Genomic DNA, 21,537 nt, shown 5'->3' on the forward strand with positions numbered 1-21,537 from the left:
AGTCCATTGTCTTGGAAAAACACTTTAGTGTGAGATTGTCAAATACAATGTCTGAAAATATTCATATCATTCAATATTGTGGTAATCATACTAAAATTAGCGTGTACAATGTAGGTGTGTGGTTGAATATTTGCATATGTGTATGTAATTATGTTTGACTGTTTTGCTGTATGTTTGTGCGTGTTGGGGCCTAAAATATGAGATAGACACATATAACGTAATGTAGCCAAATTTCAAGTATGTGTCACGATATAATTCTATGTAAAAAAAATAAAAATAAAATACTACTACTTCTTTGCAAATATGGCTACTGTCTAAAATAAAAATGATAGGATTTGTAAAATCACTGAAATAAATAGAAATGCTCTGAGTGGCGATGGTCCAAATTCGAATGGGTTTAATGTCTTCCGCTTTGTTAGTCTAGAAATTTGCGCATTACAATTAATTACACTAATGGTTTACTCATTTGTTTCACCGCCGCTGGATGCCGACAGGAAGTCCAGTCAGCCCATTACTGGTGAAGTCGGTTTTTCATCTTCATGCCACGTCATTAGTATATACGTATTTGTAGGCGCAACCCGACTGACACGACGCTTGGCCAATTAGATGCTACTGTTGAAGGAAGTCGACCTTAGCAGTCGCGTCGACCAATCAAAACGGGGCTGAAGGAGACGGTTCGAGCTCAGGAGAGTCGGAAAGGGGGCGAGGCTAACTGACAGGCGTCCCCAGCTTCCTTAGACCCTAGTAGCTGAATCTCACAACAGCGCTGCAGTCATGTGTGGTGAGTGCTTATTCTACTCGTGTATCATTCATTTAGAATGTTACGCTATCATCTCGTACACGAGTGTAAAAAAAGACAAAAATAAAACAGTATCGACTGTGTGTTTAGTGTGAAGGCTGTTAGCTGGGTGGCTAACCTCTGTCCAGTTAGCGAACATGAGCTGGTGTTACTGATGCTGCTCGTCAGCTAAATATAAAACGGTCTCATTTTTTTGCTGTTTTTCGTTCCATTTGTGACATGAAAGCTATCTTTGTGTGTGTATTCACGAGTAAGACTAATATAAGTACAATTCCTGCCTAATTCCTACATTAGCTGTCTAACGTCAGACAGCTAATGGGGCTTGCGATGACGCATACTAACTTTTCCACTTGCTATTTTGTTATTATCATTATGTATTGATTAAAATGATTGGGAATACCTTTTATGTTCATATCTAATCTAAAAATAGCTTTTGTCCTGAAACTGAAACTTAACCAGTAGCTCTGTTTGCACGCGTTTCCCACCCGCATTATGTTAAAGAGAAACATATTTGCATACAATGTTTTTGTCTATAACTCGTTTGTAAGAAAATTATTTAATATCTTTGTTAGTCTGTTTCTTCGCTTTCATTTGTGACTGATATCTCATGTATCTGTCTCCCATCACTGTCATTACAATCTGAGCAGACCAACAGGACCTGATAAACTCGTTTCTATTTTTCCTGACACCTGCCACCACTTTGCTCGGATTAACCTTTTACTTTTTTCAGCCTCAATGCTTCGTCAAAGATTGTTCCTGTGAGTCACTTAGTATTTGTCCCTGCCCCTCATCTCTTCCTTCCATCTCTTGCTATGCTGAATGAGGTCTCTGTTTTCAAGCTTCCCAAGTTCAAGATTTGCATTTATCTGTGCCTGAATAGCTGAGAAGCTCTGTAATTTCACACTCTCCTCAGGCCATGAATTGTGTCCCTGCTTCTGGTAGTTGTTGAACTGAAATGTAGACGGTCTCAGGGTGAAATCTTTATTAACCTATTGCTCTGATACTAAATGGCTTAAAATCAAAATGTCTCGGACTAAGATTTCTCCCGATGCCACTGATAAAATACCTTCGTCACTGACCCACCTTCTGCATCCTGTTCTGTAAAGGCAAACAAAGACGAATAGCAATGTCTGTTTTTAGACTCCTGAAAGACTGGTCTCTTGTGGATTACTCACAAGTCTGCTGACGTTAACAAATGGTTGAATTTCAAATATTTGATTCTGAGTACTCGACAAAAACGGAATACAATTTGTGTACTTACAATTTTAGAACTTACCAGTCTGAGTTTTCCCAAATGTAATGGTTATGTATTGACAATTTTTGTTTGATAAATATTAATGTTGGTTGTCAGAGAGAATACCCAAAATGTTTCCTCTCTGTTGTGTTAAATAGACTGTATTTGAATTGTATTTACACTGTGAATATGAATTGGACTCGTTTTGTTGTAATTTGGCTCTATATGTACATCACTCAGATAAAAGCTTTGTACCAGCTGCTGAACAGCCACTATCACTGCCACCTGATGTAGGTATATTAGCCTAGCAAACATTTTGCTTAATTACCGTAATCTCTTTGTCTTCTTTCCCGTTTCTCAGGAATATTTGCTTATCTCAACTACCATGTGCCAAGGACACGCCGTGACATCCTTGAGATCCTCCTTAAAGGTCTTAGACGCCTGGAATACAGAGGCTACGACTCGGCAGGTAAAGAGATGGTGGAAGGACATAATAATCACAACTTTGTTTTTTCCATTTCAGGCAGTTGTGTCTCATTGTTTGAAACTTTCAAACAATCAAATTGAATATAATGTTTTGAAATATGGGAAAATAGGTCTTAGGCTGGTGTGGCTGTTGGTTTAGAGCAGAATTTGTTTACAATGTTTTTGTTTTTCATATGCCAGCGTACTCGGAGTCTGAGATCTACTAGTGTACTGGGGAGTGTGTAAAAGACAAGTGCACGCTGGATATGAGAAGTACACCATACACATTGTGTATATCAGAGAAGATTGCACATAATGTTCAGGGCTTCAAGCTTTCAGCAAGACTTAAAAACCGCTTCTATTGACTGAAGTACTCATTCAGCTATCCATTTATGGCTTTTAATAACCCATTTAAATTGTTCTGTATGTCAAGGTGGGATGATGATGCAACACACATCTTAAGTGAATTTTAAAAATAAGAACCGAGATGCACACATTTGAATTTTTCATTAAGGAAAAACTTACAAACATACTTAAAAGCTCAAACATACTAATATTAATATTTGGTTAAATATGTCTCAGCACATTGATCACATGGATTTTGTTGCCATCTACAAGTTTATTTATTATAGTTATTCACTTTAAATAAAGTGTTTAATTTAAAGTGTAAAGCTGATTTTGTTCAATTCTGTGGTTAGTTTTGTGGTTCTGCCTTTTTAGTATAGTTAAGGTCAGGGCTTTTCAAAGGCTTAATGTTGATCTGTTTTATTCATTCTGAAGGCAGTGTGCTGTTGTAATAGGCAGCTGTGTTCATTTTAGACCATTTAATAAAGGTTTTCTTGTCCCTAAGTGGTCTTTTATTTGACAGTTGTCAGACAGGAAAGCGGATTGTGAGAGGGGAAGACATGCAGCAAAGGACTCAAACTCACGACGGCCACGTTTAGGACTAAGGCCTCCATATATGGGTCACGTGCTTTTACTCTTGCGCCACCGCCGCGCCCCATTTAGACCAGTTTAATGACGATTAGATGTTGATTCCAGGCACTGGGTTTAGCATGGCTTTTGATTCCAGGCACTGGGTTTAGCATGGCTTTTGTTTTAAACCAAAGTCAGACTTTATGAAGTCTGTGCTTTGTTGCACAGACTTGAATTTATTCAAATTCAATTCAAATAAAATTATAATTTAATTTGTTTATTGAATAAACAAATTGAATTTGTTTATCGTGGCAAACACTGTTTGGATAGTGAGCTGCAGTTATTCCAGATGAATCCTTAACCACAGAGACTAGATGTAATTTGCTAAGGTACTTTATTAGGTATTTAATTACGAACTTTGTTTTTTCCTCTTATTGCCAGGTGTCGGCATCGATGGAGGCAACAGCAAGGACTGGGAGTCAAATGCCAAGACTATCCATCTGATCAAGCAGCGTGGAAAAGTTAAGGCTCTCGATGAGGAGATTCACAGTAAGCTGAGATTAAACTTTTTCCGAAACAGTCACTCATATAACGATGGGGCATTTTAAATGTCTTGTTGTCGTTCTGTTTTTTTCTGTTTGACTTCTAGAACAGCAAGATCTCGACCTGGATATTGAAGTTGATGTTCACCTTGGCATTGCTCACACCCGCTGGGCGACCCACGGCGTTCCCAGCCCAGTCAACAGTCATCCGCAAAGATCAGACAAGAACAATGGTCAGTTGTTTCACAAAGGTCAAACTAAACGGCCCTGCTCAGATCATTTGAACTGTGTGCAGCTGTCGCGGATTTATAAACTTTACGATGTTTTCTCTGGTTTGCAGAGTTCATCGTGATTCACAATGGGATTATTACCAACTACAAGGACCTGAAGAAGTTTCTGGTGAGCAGATGTTTATTTCGTTGCAAAATGAGACAAAAGTCAATGTGATTTTATTTGTCTCATTAAAACCGACTCGTCCACTCACATTAATTCCACAGGAGAGCAAAGGCTATGAATTTGAGTCGGAGACGGACACTGAGACCATCGCCAAGCTGGTGAAGTACATGTATGACAATCGGGAAAGTGACGACATCAACTTCGCCACACTGGTAGAGCGTGTGATCCAGCAGCTGGTATGGGAAAGCTACTAAAAACATGCGCCTCAGAGGTAATTAGAGATACAATGCTTTCCTTAACATGTTGACCTGGGTTTTACCTGGCAGGAAGGAGCTTTTGCCCTGGTTTTCAAGAGTGTCCATTACCCTGGAGAGGCAATTGGCACAAGGTACTGATGCAAGGAAAATATGTAATTTTAACCATGACGATGTAACATCTTTACTTCTTTGCTTAAGTTGAGGACCTACATACGGTAAAATTCTCACTCGTGTGACGTGTTTTATGTGCAGGAGGGGAAGTCCTCTCCTGATGGGAGTGCGCAGTGATCACAAACTGTCCACCGATCACATTCCAGTGCTCTACCGCTCCTGTGAGTAGTCTTGTCTCTTTCTAGTCCGAATAAGTGAAATTTGATAGGAAGGTTTGGAACCAGAGCCCTAATTTGTTTATTTATTTCGACAGCTGGAAAAGAGAAAAAGAGCTGCAGCTCCATGCCGAGGACAGACCAGGACACTTGCCTGTTCCCGTTGGATGAAAAAGCTGTGGAGTATTACTTTGCATCTGACGCGAGGTAAGAAGACGCCTGTGTTGCTGCATCACCCAAGGCAGTCTTCCCCTTTCCACTGCTGACAGTACTTAACGAGTATTCCCCTTAAACTTTTCAAATGTTCACATTAGAACCACAAACATGAATGTATTAGGATTGTATTTGACAGATCAACACAAGTTGTGAGTGATTGTGTAGTGGAACTAAAAAGATGTATACTTCTGAAACAATATTTATCAGTAAAAATCTGAAAATTAGTGGTGCAATTTGTAATCTGCCCCCTTTACTCTGAAATCCCTAAACAAAACTTTGTGGCACATTTTGCTCTCAGAAGTAAACTAATTTGCAAAGTAAGTAGACATATTTGTAATTTAATCCTGCTTTTCTATGAAAGCTCCAGAGGTCTTTTAGAAAACGTTAGTGGAAAAAAATAAGTGCATAATGAAATAAGTGTATAATGAAGACAGAAGGGAGGTCAGAGAAACGGTCAATAAATCCCCTCCACAATTGGCTGCAAGTCCTGTAGAGCCCCGATTAGGTAGAAGACTAACACTCCCACACCATCTCCATGGTAGAGGAAGAATCATGCTAAACAAGACCAGGAAATCTGGTTAGAGTTTGTGTCCTCCCCCTTCTCTCTCTGCTTTTCTTCCAGGCACATTATTAATGAATAAAGGCCAAAAAAACCTTTAAATGAATTGATAAATGTACCTAGAATTAAATGTTTAATTTAGATTCTGGTTGATCTCTTGTAACGCCAGCGCTGTAATCGAGCACACAAACCGGGTGATCTTCCTGGAGGATGACGACGTTGCCGCCGTGATGGAAGGCCGGCTGTCCATCCACAGGATAAAGCGCCGGGTGGGGGACTACCCGGCCCGCGCCATCCAGACTCTGCAGATGGAACTACAGCAGATTATGAAGGGTGAGTGGAGGCTCAACCTTTTGTGTTTTGTATTTTCTCTCATCTTTCCATTACTGAGCCTTTACAAATAAATCATCTGCACTTCCTTGTAATTTTCCCTAAAATCCTGATGTGCAGCATATTTGTTGCCACTGGAGCTCAGCTGCCTTAACAATTTACCTTCAGCTGAACTGTGTTATCAGTGAAACAGTTCTGCATTAGCTGCATTCCCCAGAAGATGAATTGCTATTAAATGATTTTATGGCTGTTATAAAATCTGAGTTTTATGTGCGTATAATATAGTTTGTTTTTCTTTTGACTAAGCCCGCAAAGTGAATATTTCTTCTTTTTAGAATTTTAACAAGTTCATTTCATCATTCATCAAACTGTACAAATATCCACTGTAAGTGGGCAAATCATCTAAAAAAAAAACAACTTTTTTTCCTTCTCCTTTGTTGCTTTTACCTATAAAAATGTTTTGAAACAATAATGTACAAGTCTCATAAAATAAAGGTGAACCCTCTTGAACTTCGTTGTCTGTAGTTCCTGCCAGTTCAGTGTGCAGCAGTACATTCTCATCTTAATTTAAACAAACTCACCACTGCAATAATTTCAGGTTAAACTATCTTGTTTGTTTAGCTTTTTCCCTGTTGCTTTTCCAAAATAGTCCAGCAGGAGGCAGTGGGAGAACTGATGTTGGTTCCACTTCACATTCCTTTACGGTCCTGTCATTACTCAGCCTCTCTCTCTCCTCTGTCTCTTCTCTGGAGTTTTTCTGCTGAATAACCTACTTTGCGTGACCCACATTGCTGTTAAAGAGAGGCTAAAAAAACAGCAGAGTTTCTGACTGTCACGGTTTGTTATTGTTGAGACGAAAACATCTGCTTTAAGCCTCTTTGTTGTTATTTTAGATTTTTCCTTAAAGTTGCATAATTAATCTTAATTCTGAACATACGTTAGAGGAGAAGGAGATGCCTCCCTGCAGTTCTAGGAAGCCAGAACATTTAGTGAAACGCTGTGAAAACAAGGTTGTTGGATCCAAAAAGCAAAAGTGTTGGCAACATCTTAGAACATAAGAGTGATTTCTCCATAAGATCAACTATGTTCTAAAGATACCACAGCTTATTATTTTGTGCTGGTGTAGTAAATGTGTTCCCATTTTCTGTTCCTCATCTCTCAGGCAACTACAGCTCCTTCATGCAGAAGGAGATCTTTGAGCAGCCGGAGTCTGTGGTGAATACCATGAGAGGAAGAATCAATTTTGACAACAACACAGGTTAGAGATTTTGTTAAATTAGCCTTCTGTGAAGTGCACTGATGATATGTCTCATTTTAAATGTTTCAGCGTTCAGTTATCAAGATAAGTCAAAAAGTACTTGCACTCTATTAACTTTTTTTTTCATAAACCTCAATTAATTTTATTGGGATTTTTGTTATGACGGGCTAGCATAACACAGGGCAATGTTATGAAGTGAAGAAAGTTATACTTTATTTCAGTACTGATTGTATTCAGCCTGCCTTGGTCTATGTTTTTTTTTTAAAAGCACATTTTGTTTCCAGTTTTTCAGGGTTTTTTCTCCGCCACATTTGCAAATCTAGAGAACAAACATTTTGTCCACTTGTTTTGCAAACAAAACTTTATTAAACTGTTCTTGCCATTGCTGGGATATTTTGATCCAAACCACTCCAGTGTAGCTTTTGCTGTATGTTTAGCATTATTGTTCTACCACAAGATGAACTTGCTCGCTATTCTCAAATATTTTGCATCTTCAAACAGGTTTTTTTTCCCCACGATTGTCTCCAATCATTCTTTTGTCAACGCTAACGAGCTTCTCTGTCCAGGCTGGAACAGCCTGGACAGAGAAGCTCTGTCCAGCACTATGTTTCACTATGTGAAACATAGTGCTGACGCTCTCAGCACTATGTTTCACAATGGGAATGGTTTGTTCAGGACATTATGTAGTGTTTTTATTTGATGTTTCACACATGTAGGTCAAGAAGTTGAATTTGGTCTCTTCTGACTAGAGGACTTTCTTCCACCAGACACTGCATGGCTGGTGGCTAACATTAAGTGACTACTGGTCAAGAGCCAGATTTGTGTAGATTAATACTCTTAAGCTACTCAAAGGTGAACTTGGTTTATTAATGAGATGAAGACAGTTTGTTGCGCTGCGTTTTATTTAGTAATATGAAAATAAAGTGGGCTGACTACAAATGCAGAATAAATTTTTTTTTATGAAATATTTGTAGCACCATGTATTTTTTTTATGGTCACACTGAAATATGTAATGTTATAAAATGTTGCAAAGCTCAAGAGATGTGAACACTTTTGCAAAGCAACTAAGGCTTTTTTTGTAATTATTTCCATCACACTACATTGAAATAAATCTTAATTTCCTGACTTGACATGGATATATTTGCATAGCTGTTGCATACATTTCTTAATGCATCATTTCAGTTCCCGCCAGGGATTCTTCTGATGGGTGGTTTTATTTGACTTTTAGTTACTCTGGGCGGACTGAAGGATCACATCAAAGAAATCCAAAGATGTCGGCGACTAATCCTTATTGCTTGTGGCACCAGCTACCATGCTGGAGTAGCTGTAAGTACTACCCCCACTTGTCACAATTTCTGGTCACCATTTACTCATAATTACTTTTTGTGCTTTGTGGATGCAGGCTGGAGGTTAACGTCTGACCACATTCCCCTGCTTTGAGTTTGACTGGCTCGTTTTAACAGAAGGACACTGACGTGTTTTTTATCCCTTTTTCAGACCCGCCAGGTTCTGGAGGAGCTCACCGAGCTGCCCGTCATGGTAGAACTGGCCAGCGATTTCTTGGACAGAAACACCCCGGTCTTCCGAGACGATGTCTGCTTTTTTATCAGCCAGTCAGGTGTGGATCTGTGTGCTGTCTGAACCTGATTAACTCCACATTCCCCATCTGTACTCGGCTCTCCCTGTAGAGGAGCTGTCTGTTTGGAGGATTGATGAGTTTATTTTTACCTGAGTGTGTGACGTTTCTATGGTGGGCCTTACGGTCTGTCTTATGAAGCTGTCTTAACTCGGAGTCCTGCTTCTGGCCGAATCAGATCCCTAACAAACAGAGCATTTCTCTCAACCCTGCAGGGGAGACCGCCGACAGCCTGTTGGCTCTGCGCTACTGTAAGGAGAGAGGCGCTCTGACTGTCGGCGTCACCAACACAGTGGGGAGCTCCATCTCCAGGGAGACGGACTGTGGAGTCCACATTAATGCTGGCCCAGAGATTGGAGTAGCCAGCACCAAGGTAAAGCAGGACAGCCAGAGCTGTTCCTTCAGGCTGTATTACCACCGTCTTCATGGACGTGTTGCTGTTTTTAACAGGCAAAGAGTGAAAGAGAGCTCATAATATGAAATGGATCCATATCAATGGGTCGTTTCTCCATGACTTTCTGGAACTTGATTCTTGGACACTGCTTTTCACAAATGTTGGTCAAAGATTAATTGACAAAAACAATAATCATCCATATTTTATACAGAAGAATCCAAATTTTAATTTGAGTAGATCTACTTGGCGAGTAAAAAATAATTATGAATAGTTTGTTTTTACAAGATAACAGATTATAAAATTGACACTACAAGCAATTCTTGTAAAAATAACAATAATACTAATGATTTATAGTTTATTTTTTAAGTTGATTAGATCCATGACTACTTGTTTCCCAGGGGTATAAATATGATGTAACACATATACAGGGGAGTAACCATGATCTCAGAAGAGAGGACGAATTTTTCAGAGATCTATTCATTGATTTATCGTCTCGTTTATTTGTGCATCTCCTTAGAGATTTTGTGGCTAAAAACGCACATCATCTCTAACAGCCACAGTACGGCACCACTTCGTAAAATAGGAACGATGGGAAAGCTAATACATTGGTTTTCATAAATCAGGACATCTTAAAAAAATGCTACTGGCCTGAACTTCCTCGCATCTACAGTCGGTTCAATTATTTAAAATCTTAAAACGACCAAAACTGTGATTAGAAAAGACAAGCTGCTGGGTTTATCATACCACCAGACACAGTGTGGAGGCTTGTGAATACATTTCCAAAGTTTACTGTTTAAAATATGCTGCATAATGTGGAACCTTTGAGCTGCCAAGTCTGTAGAATAACAGATAGGCTCTGATGCCTATCTGGATGCCAGTCCAGATAGGCATCAGAGCCTATCTGGATGCCAGTCCACTGTTTGGGAAGACATACTAGGAAAATATAATTCCTGTCCTATTCACTAATATAAATCTGTCGAGTTTTACAAACTACTGACTTCAATGGAAACCATGTGCTGTTGTCAGATTAGTGCAACTAATAAACTGCTGCAGCAAACACTTGAGGTGGGTTTGGACACAAACCAGGGGATGAATGAAGCAACTCATGCGCACTTGGAAGTCTGGTGACCTCTTCTTGAAAACTGAAGATGGGTCATTACTGGTCAAAGTAATCATCCAAATTAACAAAGAAATTGCTCCATAGCCACAAATCATCCATCTTCTTCTTCTGCCTTCTCATTATGAGCTAACTGACCCTTTAACACTGAGCCTAATCTAGCTGGTGACTTGCTCTTTTTGGCTCATCTCACAGAATCCGATCACTGCTATTTGAAATCCAGGACATCGCCAATCGATTCCCACCTTTTGGAGCTTAACATTGTCTTGCGCTCTAATTCAGCAGAGCAGGAATGAAGAACCCCAGCATTATCAACTTGTCTCATGTGAATTCGGTTCCGCTGGTATTTATGCCTCTCCCTCTTCTCACTTTCATAACCACAAGGATTTTCCAGCTGGGACTGAGAGCAAAAAACTGAAGGCCTCAGTCAAGTTTGTGTGCAGAAAGCAAAGAGAGGGAGAGAGAGAGTGAAGCAGGTCTTTTCCTGGTCTGGATTTTCATCTTGGCTCGGGGATTCTCTTGCTGTTCCAAAGCCCCAGAGCACACCTCAGAGACGCCATCATTTATGACTGCGTGAGCTGAGCCATAGACCCACCTTCACCAAACATTTTACAACCCAGCTCATCGGGTCCGCAAGGAATATCTAACTCAGTTTTCACTTTTATTTCTTTTTCTATTTTTTGCTCGTTCTTTTCAAGATTCATGGAAAAAGTGCCGAATTAAGACTAACGCTTTGATGCAAATCCTTTTGTCAGATCTGATGACGGAGCTTGGAAGATGTCCACTTTATGAATTACATAACAGCAGTTATTGGGATCTTGGAGGGTTGCAAAGTTTGTCGTCAAGTTACAGTAAGGAGGAGGATTGTTTCTTATCATATCTGAAGGGAACGGTTGTCACGCAGTGCTTTAAAAACCCCTAAAAACGTAGTGTAATGTAGAATATATAGTTGTTGCATCACTGCAGACAACAAAGACGATCAGATTTCTGAGGGCTTGTAGCTAATGTGGTATCAGGGGAAAAAACAGGTTTTACTGCTTACATACTGGCTTTTTTTTTCTTAGCCCAGTGGGTCTTGTGAATCAACTTGGCTTCTCTAAAAGCTCACAAGTGGGCATGGAAAGTCTCCAAACACGCCCAGAGGGTGGGTGGTGATGACGACGGACTTGGAGGCTCAGATGCGTGAGGGTTTGAGCCCGTGGCATTTCTAGAATGAACAGAGTGGTATTTTAAGCCTAATTTTACGAACTCATCAGGTTTTCCAGGATGAGCAGTTTGATGCCGAGGCCCGCTTCTCCTTTCCTTCCCCATCTGGGATGCATTAGCATCAGTCCCATTAAAAACAGGGAGACGATGAGCTTCACAAAAGGCTCAGTTCTTCAGGTTCAGCATGTTGATGAAAAATAAGAAAACTACCACGCATTTAGTAATCTGGCAACGGTATTCCACAGTCCCGTTGTAGTCATCTTAATAATTAAAAAAAGGTGAAAACGAATGAATATAACTCGTTTTGCGGCCGTTTGTTGTAATCCTTTCCCCCCTTTCTCTCTGCAGGCCTACACCAGCCAGTTTGTGGCTCTGATCATGTTCGCGCTGTTGATGTGCGATGACAGAATTTCCATGCAGCCCAGACGCCGTGAAATAATCCAGGGCCTGAGAGTTCTTCCAGGTAGATTCAGACACAAACACTCTGTATAGTTCAGCCAGGGAAGTCCTAAACCCGTACGAGGATAAAATGCAAAGAAGAAAAGCTGTCGGAACCAAAACGAAAGAATTTTCAGTCTGTTATTTATTAAAGCAACGGAGACGCTTGGATGAGAAAACTAAAAGAGACAAGAATGGAACAAAAAGGAGAATGAGGAGGAGGGGAAGGCAGACTACTGGGTTTTGGCTTGTTGTGTTCTTCCTGGACCTGAAGCACATATTGTAGCACAAAACTAATAAATGGTCAACAGACTAAACTTGCATAGTCCAGAGGACTATTTCTACCTGGTGCACAGATGGTCAAAATCACCTTAAAATTACATATTTTAAGTGATGAACCAAGAATAATTTTGTAGATGACTTAAATTTGAACATTTAACCAAGTTTTCCCAGCTGATGGTAGATATTTGTTCCTGTAGCATGTTAAAAATATCTAAATCTACTCAAATATTATGCACTTCTATGGAGATTACGTTGATAATGATCAAAGTGCCGCTGCTCGTTATCACCCTTTTCTCGGGAGAAAAGAACAAAAAACTTGTTTGTTTGTTTTTTTGTTAGATCTGATCAAGGAGGTCCTCAGTTTGGATGATGAGATCCAGAAGTTGGCGACCGAGCTGTACCAGCAGAAGAGCGTGCTGATCATGGGCAGAGGCTACCATTATGCAACATGCTTGGAAGGAGCGCTGGTGAGTAATTCCAACTTAATTCTTACAAGCTTTATCAGAACGTTCTTTCATATTCTTCACCCCCCTCCCTTTTCATTTGAGCCTTTTAATGCTGCGTTTAATTTATGCAACATGCGATTTGGAAGGAGTTTAGAAATAAATCCGGTGTCAGGGGAACCATCTAGATTTAATGTCTGAGTATTATGTGGAAAAAATTCAGTCTTGAATAATTCTTGTATCAAACTGCTGAGTCTTATGTGGTCTTCTCCTTGGGGAGAAGTGTTGCGCCAGATCTGTGGCTCTGGTTTACAACAGTTTAAGCTTCATCTTTGTTTAATCTGTGTCTGTTCTGCAGAAAATCAAGGAAATTACCTACATGCACTCGGAGGGTATCCTGGCAGGAGAGCTGAAGCATGGTCCGCTGGCTCTGGTGGACAAACTCATGCCCGTCATCATGATCATCATGAGGGACCACACCTACACCAAATGCCAGAACGCCCTGCAACAAGTCGTCGCACGTCAGGTAAGGGCTATCTAAACTAAATGTTTGTTGAAAATATTTACAAAAAATATAAAAAATGGCACCGTTGCATGAAACGAAGCGGTCTTGGTTTAAATACATGTATACAGTTCTTTGGAAACGGACAAAATGTACAATTAATCACGTTCGTAATAGAGCGTCCCTTTTCTTTGTACATGTCGGAGCTGCACAAAACCAGGAAAACATGCAACTATTGCTAAACATTGTGATTAACACACATTATCAAGTGTCTTTGGCTCAACACTATCAGGGCCACTCATATGGCATTAAAAGGCTTCCAACCAGCCCAAAATATTATTTGCATGCAAAATATTAATGCAATATCGCATCTAAATATTCATTTGCAGTTGCAGTATTGCATGCACTGATATTGGAATGACGACCGTGATTGTGCAGCTCTGCCACACAATCAAACGTTTCTCAGTCTTTCAACTTTCCTCAGCCTGACGTGACCATGAGGTCAGTTATTTAATCCCTTTTTGAGCCGCACCTCTGATTCTTCCCCTCAGTCCATACAGGGGAGGGGCGGTTATAACATGACATCATTTACCGCGGTAATATGTAGCACCATGCAGCTTTAAAAGAAAGGCGACGGTAATCTGAGCAGGGAAGTCTCTCTTTGTGTCTCATATTCATTTTTTGTTTTGTTTTGTTTTCCTACCTCTATTGATTTCCAGGGTCGCCCCATTTTGATCTGTGACAAAGACGACCACGAAACCATCAAAAACTCTTCCCGCGCCATCAAAGTGCCTCACTGTGTGGACTGCCTGCAGGGCATCCTGAGCGTCATCCCTCTGCAGCTGCTGTCCTTCCACCTGGCTGTCCTCAGAGGATTCGACGTAAGTGCTGCCCCAGAGCGTAACTTCGGTCACCACCAACTTGACATGTACCTGCGCAAACGGATCCCCAAAGCTTCCTACTTTCATTATCTTTGCTAAAAACGTTCAGTTATCACCAGAAAAACTATTCAGCAGCAAACTATACTGGGGTTTCTTTGTATATCCCCTGCTTTGTAGGCAAACATAGCAGATAACCATCACCAGAAATAAACACTGAGTGTTTATATACAGATAAGTGTTTCCAAATTATTTTAAAAAGTAAAAAGTTTTTCATTTAATGATAGAAACTTGCTAGATAAGGTGACTTTTCAGGAAAGGTCTTTTTAAAATAGATGGGTCACGTTGCAGTACTCAACACTGATGCATCTTTTGAAGCGCCAAAGAGCGACATAGTCTTCGCACAACCTTGCCGAAGCATAATTTGTTGTATTATTAATTACAGTCTTGTGCAGGAATGAAAAATATATTGAAGCAGTTCTATGACTATAGTGCTGACAGCCACGAACTTGAAAGGATTTTATCGTGACAGACCAACACAAGGTGGTTATTGAAAATGATGCGTGTTCCTTTACCAAAAAAAATAAAATCTGCCAGGCATTAGTATTTAGCCGCCTTTGCTCTTTACAACTGCAAACCACGAATACTTGGCCTTGCTGCAGGCATGCTTTATGCTTTTCTTCAGCAGAGTAGGAGCGAAACAGAGGGGAGCTTTCAGAGAAAACCTGTTGGCAGCAAGGAGATTGAGCCTGGGATGAAGGTTAACCCCTTAGCGCAGCAATTCTGAACTTCAGTCCTCAGGGACCACTGCCCTACATAATTTAGATAATAATAATAATAATATGTCTCTGTTCCAGTACACCTGTTTCAAAAGATTGCATGACTTACTCTGCATGCAATGCATCAAGTGCTGCAGAAACATGCTAATCACCCACTTATTCAAGTCAGGTGTGTGACAGAAGGGAAACATCTAAAGTATGCAGGGCATTGGTCCCTAGAGCCTAAACATTCAGCCAAATGTGCAGCAGTGCTTTGTATCAAAGAGTGGCCTTGTCGAAGTCCAGACGTTTTTGAGGAAGGGGCAAAATGTTCACTTTCTATAAGTGCAAAGAACTCTTTGCAGATGAACCCTAAAAGACTTGCAGCTGGAACTGCGGCGAAAGGTGGTTTCTTTCTGACTCAGAAGGGCTTGAATGCAGCTGTTAAGGATTTTATTTGTAAAGAGAGAGAGGGAAAAAAAACTAAAAGCCATTTTCCTTCAACTTCACAGATTTAGCTAAATTGTCTTTTATAGTTTACCAGCAGCATTTAGTCATCAGTGAACATCTTCTTAGCCTATTATCCTCATTAAGACCAGCAACTCAAGGCAACGTGAAGTCCTGTTGTATTTGCTACTATGTTATTAAATATTCATCAGTTCAATTTTCCTGTTTGAATTCAGGTGGACTGTCCAAGAAACCTGGCCAAGTCGGTGACTGTAGAGTAACGGCCACCCTTCATCACCTGATGACAGAAACCTGGCAGAAACGCATTCAAACACTGACACCAAGGGAGCATCCGTATAGAGAAGAGAAAGCTTCATCCTGTTTGCGTCTCACCAGTTGTCACTTTTTTCTTATGCTTTTATTTTTAATGCAACATTTTAGGCACGGCTTGTGAATATCACTGTCTCATTTTATTTTTGATTCCTTAGAAACTCTGGGCATCCTCGTCAAATTACCGTCAGTGAAGATTTTTCTGGGCTTGCGTCTTTGTCACATTGTGTCGTCTTTTTTTTTTTTTTTTTAGATTTTAGATATCTGTCATCGGTGAGCATATGGATACGGTTTTGTGTTTAGAAAGTTGTGAGCAAGTTTTGTTGCCGATTGGTCTCTGTGGGAGCTGATCTTTAAAGCTGTCAACTCCGAGCGGTTACTTTAAAGAGCTTCCTGGCTCGTTTTCTCTTTTTAGTGCAATGATTTGTAGGTTAGTTAGGATAACTTTCCTTGGCAGCTAATGATTTAAAGCGCTTTACTCCATGGCTGAAGTAAACCATAGACTGGAATCATTCCAAGCCATAGGTCATCGCTTCTTCATAATTGCAGCTCTGTTACGTGTTCGTTTCCCATCTCAAACTTTTCTTCTTCTGATATGGGAGTAGCACCGCGAGTCGGAGTGTAGAAAAATGTTTTTTTTCCCTTCTCCCACCTCCTTTTGTGTGTTACTGATCTTCAATATGTAATAGTATGGGTACAATAATATTTTCCTTTCTGTTGCCTTACTGAGATCTTGTTACTGACTTTTGTTTTTAATTGAAACTAAATGAAGTGATGAAAACGTTGTTTATCTGAAGTTGAAGCTCTCCTCCTGCCACCAGGACAGTTGCCATTGCTTACTGGGACCATTTACTTTCTCATTAGTTTTCTTTTCTCCTCTTTAAGTGATTTTGTTTTATTATGCAGGGTACTTTATTTTATAAAGTGAATGTTACCGTTTCAAATATCAAACCAAAAATCTGTGTAACGGCTTTGATGATCACAAACCAAAACATGTATATTTTGTGTTCAGCCACTGTGTTTTATAGCAAAGCTGGATTTTAATGTATGAAGACATGTTTAGGCCTGTAAAGCAGGCAGTTTACGTAGCACAATCACCATGTTGTGTTTACTGATGCAGAAAGTCATGCATGCTCTGTGTCTGAGCCATGGAATTTTTTTTTTCCTTCAAATGACTGGGAAATAACGACACTCACACAGTTCCAATAAGCAATGAACTAGAAATGCAAACTTTAGGTTTGAATATATTTATCACCTTTACAATCGAACCTTAACGGGTCCTGAGCCAGAAAAAAAAAGGGGGATAGGAAACTGGATTATATTGTTGCAGGTAATTTTATAACCATCTTTTTTCTCTTTTTGCGAGATGAAATGACCAGTGGGACGCTCTTAGAGCTGATGCAATAAATGTGTCAATTTATTTTGTTTAAAGATTAAATCCAATGGTGCAATTTTATTTTATGCAAACTGACAGGTTTAAGCTGATAAATTGCCGTTTATAAACACGATGTGGATGAACCAATTTTGATGGACATAAATTGAGACATTTGTCTCAGAATAAACGTCCATGTAGAGTTAAACTGACCAGAGCCATGATGGATGCTAGTATCCATGACAAAGCTGAAACATATGTTTGGAAATATAACTGGTATTAGTCAATTGTGTTCCATCTTATTGGTTTTTTGTGCTCATCTGCCCTCGTAGAATGAATAAATGCCATATTCTGCTTGCATCACCTGACTTGGTAGTCCGACCTCATACTACTTTAGTTGACTTTCCTGATTACAAAGAGATTGAAACTTGTCCTCACATCCTCCCTCTGGTGGTGCTAAATACGCCTGGGCTCAGCAAACCTTCACAAACGGAAAAACTACTCTAGTCCTCGTTTCTGCTACAATAAAAGTACCATATGTACACCTTCATGACCTTTTGGGAGAATTAAAGAGTTTCTAAAATACAAAATGGTTTATAGTCAATGGAAAATTACTGGCAAGCTTTATTTTTCCTGAAGCAGCAGTTCTACAAAAAGCATGCAATTAAATCAAATCATTTTTTGACTAGGCTCAAAATAATCACTAAATCAGTCTGCCCTGGTCCTCTAGTCCAACAAACCACTTCCATACGTTTTCTGCAGTTTCCTGAAATCCATGCAGTTTTTTTTTTATGTATGGCTTAAATGTTCAGCTGCTTCTGCCAAGTAAAATAAGACATAGCTGAAGAGAAAGTGGAGTTAAAAAAAAAAAAAAATGAGGGCAGGGATGGGAGGACACATGTACACTGAAGAACTGACTTTTTACCTTTCATGTCACACCTGGGCAGGCTTGATTTTACAGAAATATATCTTGCTTGAGGCTTTAAGATGCTTCTGATCTAATTTATTAAAATTAAACACATTAAAAATACAGTTAAGAGATTTTACAAGTGTTAAAAACATATCCCCCCCATTCTTAGCTACTTGAATACATAATTCAAGTACATGAACCCCAAACACCTCAGATAGACCACAGATTGTAGTCACCAAGCATTTTAAATATCGTCCCCAGTGGTCCTGTAAAAAGTCCAAGAAGCTGTAACGGTGGACACGAAGGGCCAGAGGCATCTGCACACAGCTGAGGGGACCGGCAGGACCATGTGGACGAGGACCGGGAGGGTCGCAGAAGCGCACCGTGAACGGCGGCAGATTGTAGGCAGGACACGCAGCACCGCATGGACCGACTTGAACCACTGCACAGCTCTCCGTTCTTCGCCACGGACCAGAGAGGCGCCATTGTTCCAGATGGTGTTGGAGGAAAGCCGGGCGGACTCTCTCAGGCGCCCGCTTCGGTCCAGGTACCGTGGAGGTAAAAATTCCGCGGGCAGCGCCAGCCGGAGGAATGCGTTCAGCTTCAGCATGACTTTCAGGTGAAAGGCCAAGCTGTTGGTGACGACGAGCGCAGTTTTCAGGAAGATTTCACTGCACATGCTCAGCACCATAATGGTTTCACATGCGACCGCAGAACAGTTGTAGAAGTCAGCCATAAGTCTGAGCAGAAATGGTTTCAGTTCTCCAACAAAGGGTAGTTTTTCATGGACAAATATCATCGTGTGAAGCAGCTCGGCGTGCAGGCCCTTCTTCACCAGCCAGAGGAGAAAAGCGGCACAGCAATTAACCGAGTAAATGAACACAGGTGGTTTTATATCGTCCTTACCTTCAGGCTACAGCTGCATCTCAGTAAATCACATCAGTGAAAAGCAGACCTTTGACAGTAATTCAATTCAAAAAGTGAAGCTCGTTATATTGACGAGATACACAACATGGATGTAGCTTAGAGCTTTCACTTCATTTTGACGATTGCATCTACAGCTAATGGAAATTTACAAATGACTTTTAACACGGAAAGTCAGCCTACAGAAAATTGTATTTAAGTACTGCACAGCATATGCTCTCAATAACTGTTTGGGGCTCCTTTTGCATGAAGTACTACTACATAAATGCAGTGATGCACAGTGGCGGAGCCAGAGTGGGGGCCAGGGGGGCCAGTGCCCCCCCTGTCATCTGATTGGCCCCCCCAGATGATTGACATGTAACAGCACCAGGTTATTCCTGTACATTATTTGGAATCATTCTAAGTCAACCTAATATCTAAAGAAGAAAAACAATAATAAATATATCAAAAGAAAATGTATAAAACTTTATATAAGTCCATGTGATGACATAAATAAATAGATTTAGATCAGGCGCGATACCAGCCTCCTTTGTACTCATAAAAACAAGCTGAAATTCTTGTCCTGGGTGTTTCAGTTGTGCTGCGCTGTGGTGCAACTCAAAGGCTAAAGCACTTCATACCTGGTGGTGATGGTAAAACACCAATAAGTTATTTATTGATCCTCCGCAAAAAAAAGAAAAAACCGAAGAGGGGCCGACGATGTTCGTAGTTTGGAGGAGAGGTGGCGCTAGAGTTTTTTCGTTGTCCGTCAAAGAAAAAAATAATTTTATTTCCAATTTGTAGTCATCAAACGAAACATTTATTATTTCTCTGTTAGAACGTTTTTGAAATCAGGTAACAATTCACGAAATGACGTGATTAGAAGACGACAGAACTCTGATCGTTTCCTGATCCCGCATCACTTCCCTCAGCGGGAGAAAAACTCCGCAGAAGCGGATCAGCTGAGCTAGAAGCTCCAAAGTCTCTGGTCCGTTAAAGCGTCCAGATCAGAGATGATTCTCTGACTGATATTGTTCTTAGTATGATTAATAATGAGCTCCACGATGTTCTCTGTGCGTAAAGTTGAAACTGTCTGCGCACCAAGTGGTCAGCTGACCACAGTCTGGACAGAAACCAGCGGACTGCTCTCTGTTCTTATCAAGACGAGGCTGAGGAGGGAATCTGACATATTAACTAGTTTTTACTGGTTTTGTTTTTAAAACACCATTAACTAAGCAGTGTAACTATATATTGTATATTTGGCGTTTGTCATCTCATGTGTGATTAGTTGGAGCGTAACGGTGGAGCATTTATGCGCATTTATTGCCCAGCGCTCTGCGCTTGTTTCTGCCTAACGGATCTGCACTTTAAATTCTTTCCTCTCTCAACAGTCAGCTGTTATTCCTCTACTTAAACTACAATAAGTAGATCACATTCTCTTAAGGTTTTCTCTGTGTGCTGCAAACTCATTAAATGTAAACTCATTAGAAGCCCGAACCACCATCAGGCAAATAATTCTGGTCCGACCCGAAATATTGTTACCTGTCAAATTACCTGCAAACCAGAGCTTCCTAACCAAGGTGTCCATAACTCTTCAACACGCTGTCAGCTCTCGGTCAGAAAGACGCATTTAGTTCAGTGTCCATGAGATGATATTCAGAAAGGATCTTTTATTTGATTGATTTTAGTTTCCTCTGCGATGAACTCTGCATAAAGTCTATCATGTCTCCATGTGCGCCAGTCAAAGGTGTTAATTATAACATGTCAAATGACAGAGGGGCTTAAAAATAACCAAATATTCAGTTTGGTTATTTTTTTAAATGATAGATAGATAGATAGATAGATAGATAGATAGATAGATAGATAGATAGATAGATAGATAGATAGATAGATAGATAGATAGATAGATAGATAGATAGATAGATAGATAGATAGATAGATAGATAGATAGATAGATAGATAGATAGATAGATAGATAGATAGATAGATAGATAGATAGATAGATAGATAGATAGATAGACACACACATTTTAAATGTTGCCCCCCCAGAGGTAGTCCTGGCCCCCTCTTGGCCCCCCCAACTTTAAAAGTCTAGCTCTGCCACTGGTCTTTACACTTATATGTTAAGTATAATTTGCATGATAAGTGGCTGATTTACAATTATATGTCAACCAAAATTTACATGATGATTATTATTAATTGAATTGAACATGATTGTATATAATTACAAAAGGTGAAGTGAAACATATTTAAGTGTGATTTATTTGGATAGAGGAAGTCTTTTATTTTGAAGAATGCTTAACAGGATCTGGTTCTGTCTTTTGTCACTGTCTTGCTTCTGTTGATTTTAGTTGCTAGGTAACGAACAGCTGTTGCCGTTATCAGCATGGGCCGTTTTCTCCTCAATAAAAACTGAACAGTAAAAGACATCCGAGCCCTGTCTTGATTGAAGAAGCTTTCTCTCCGTAACATAGGGACTTTATATATATATATATATATATATATATATATATATATATATATATATATATATATATATATATATATATATATATATATATAGTGAAGATTCCTGCACACCTCAACATCCCGGAATAGCACAGTCTGACCCAAACTCTTGCCCG

General features: G+C 39.9%; 1 protein-coding gene across 1 annotated transcript; it reads left to right on the plus strand.

The window, feature by feature from the left end:
- The first annotated feature begins 659 nt into the window (after positions 1–659).
- On the plus strand, positions 660–17,468 carry gfpt1 (glutamine--fructose-6-phosphate transaminase 1). The gene is made up of 19 exons (XM_008419029.3): positions 660–781; positions 2,395–2,502; positions 3,855–3,962; positions 4,063–4,188; positions 4,296–4,354; positions 4,453–4,587; positions 4,678–4,739; positions 4,861–4,940; positions 5,033–5,141; positions 5,879–6,042; positions 7,202–7,297; positions 8,526–8,623; positions 8,795–8,915; positions 9,149–9,306; positions 11,999–12,113; positions 12,710–12,837; positions 13,172–13,339; positions 14,035–14,196; positions 15,635–17,468. Exons 1-19 carry the CDS (start codon positions 775–777, stop codon positions 15,677–15,679), a joined length of 2,049 nt encoding a protein of 682 aa, XP_008417251.1. The 5' UTR covers positions 660–774; the 3' UTR covers positions 15,680–17,468.
- The last annotated feature ends 4,069 nt before the right edge of the window (positions 17,469–21,537 follow it).

This window comes from Poecilia reticulata, chromosome 9 (genome assembly GCF_904066995.2).
Source record: "Poecilia reticulata chromosome 9, P_reticulata-male-v2, whole genome shotgun sequence".
NCBI lineage: Eukaryota > Metazoa > Chordata > Actinopteri > Cyprinodontiformes > Poeciliidae > Poecilia > Poecilia reticulata.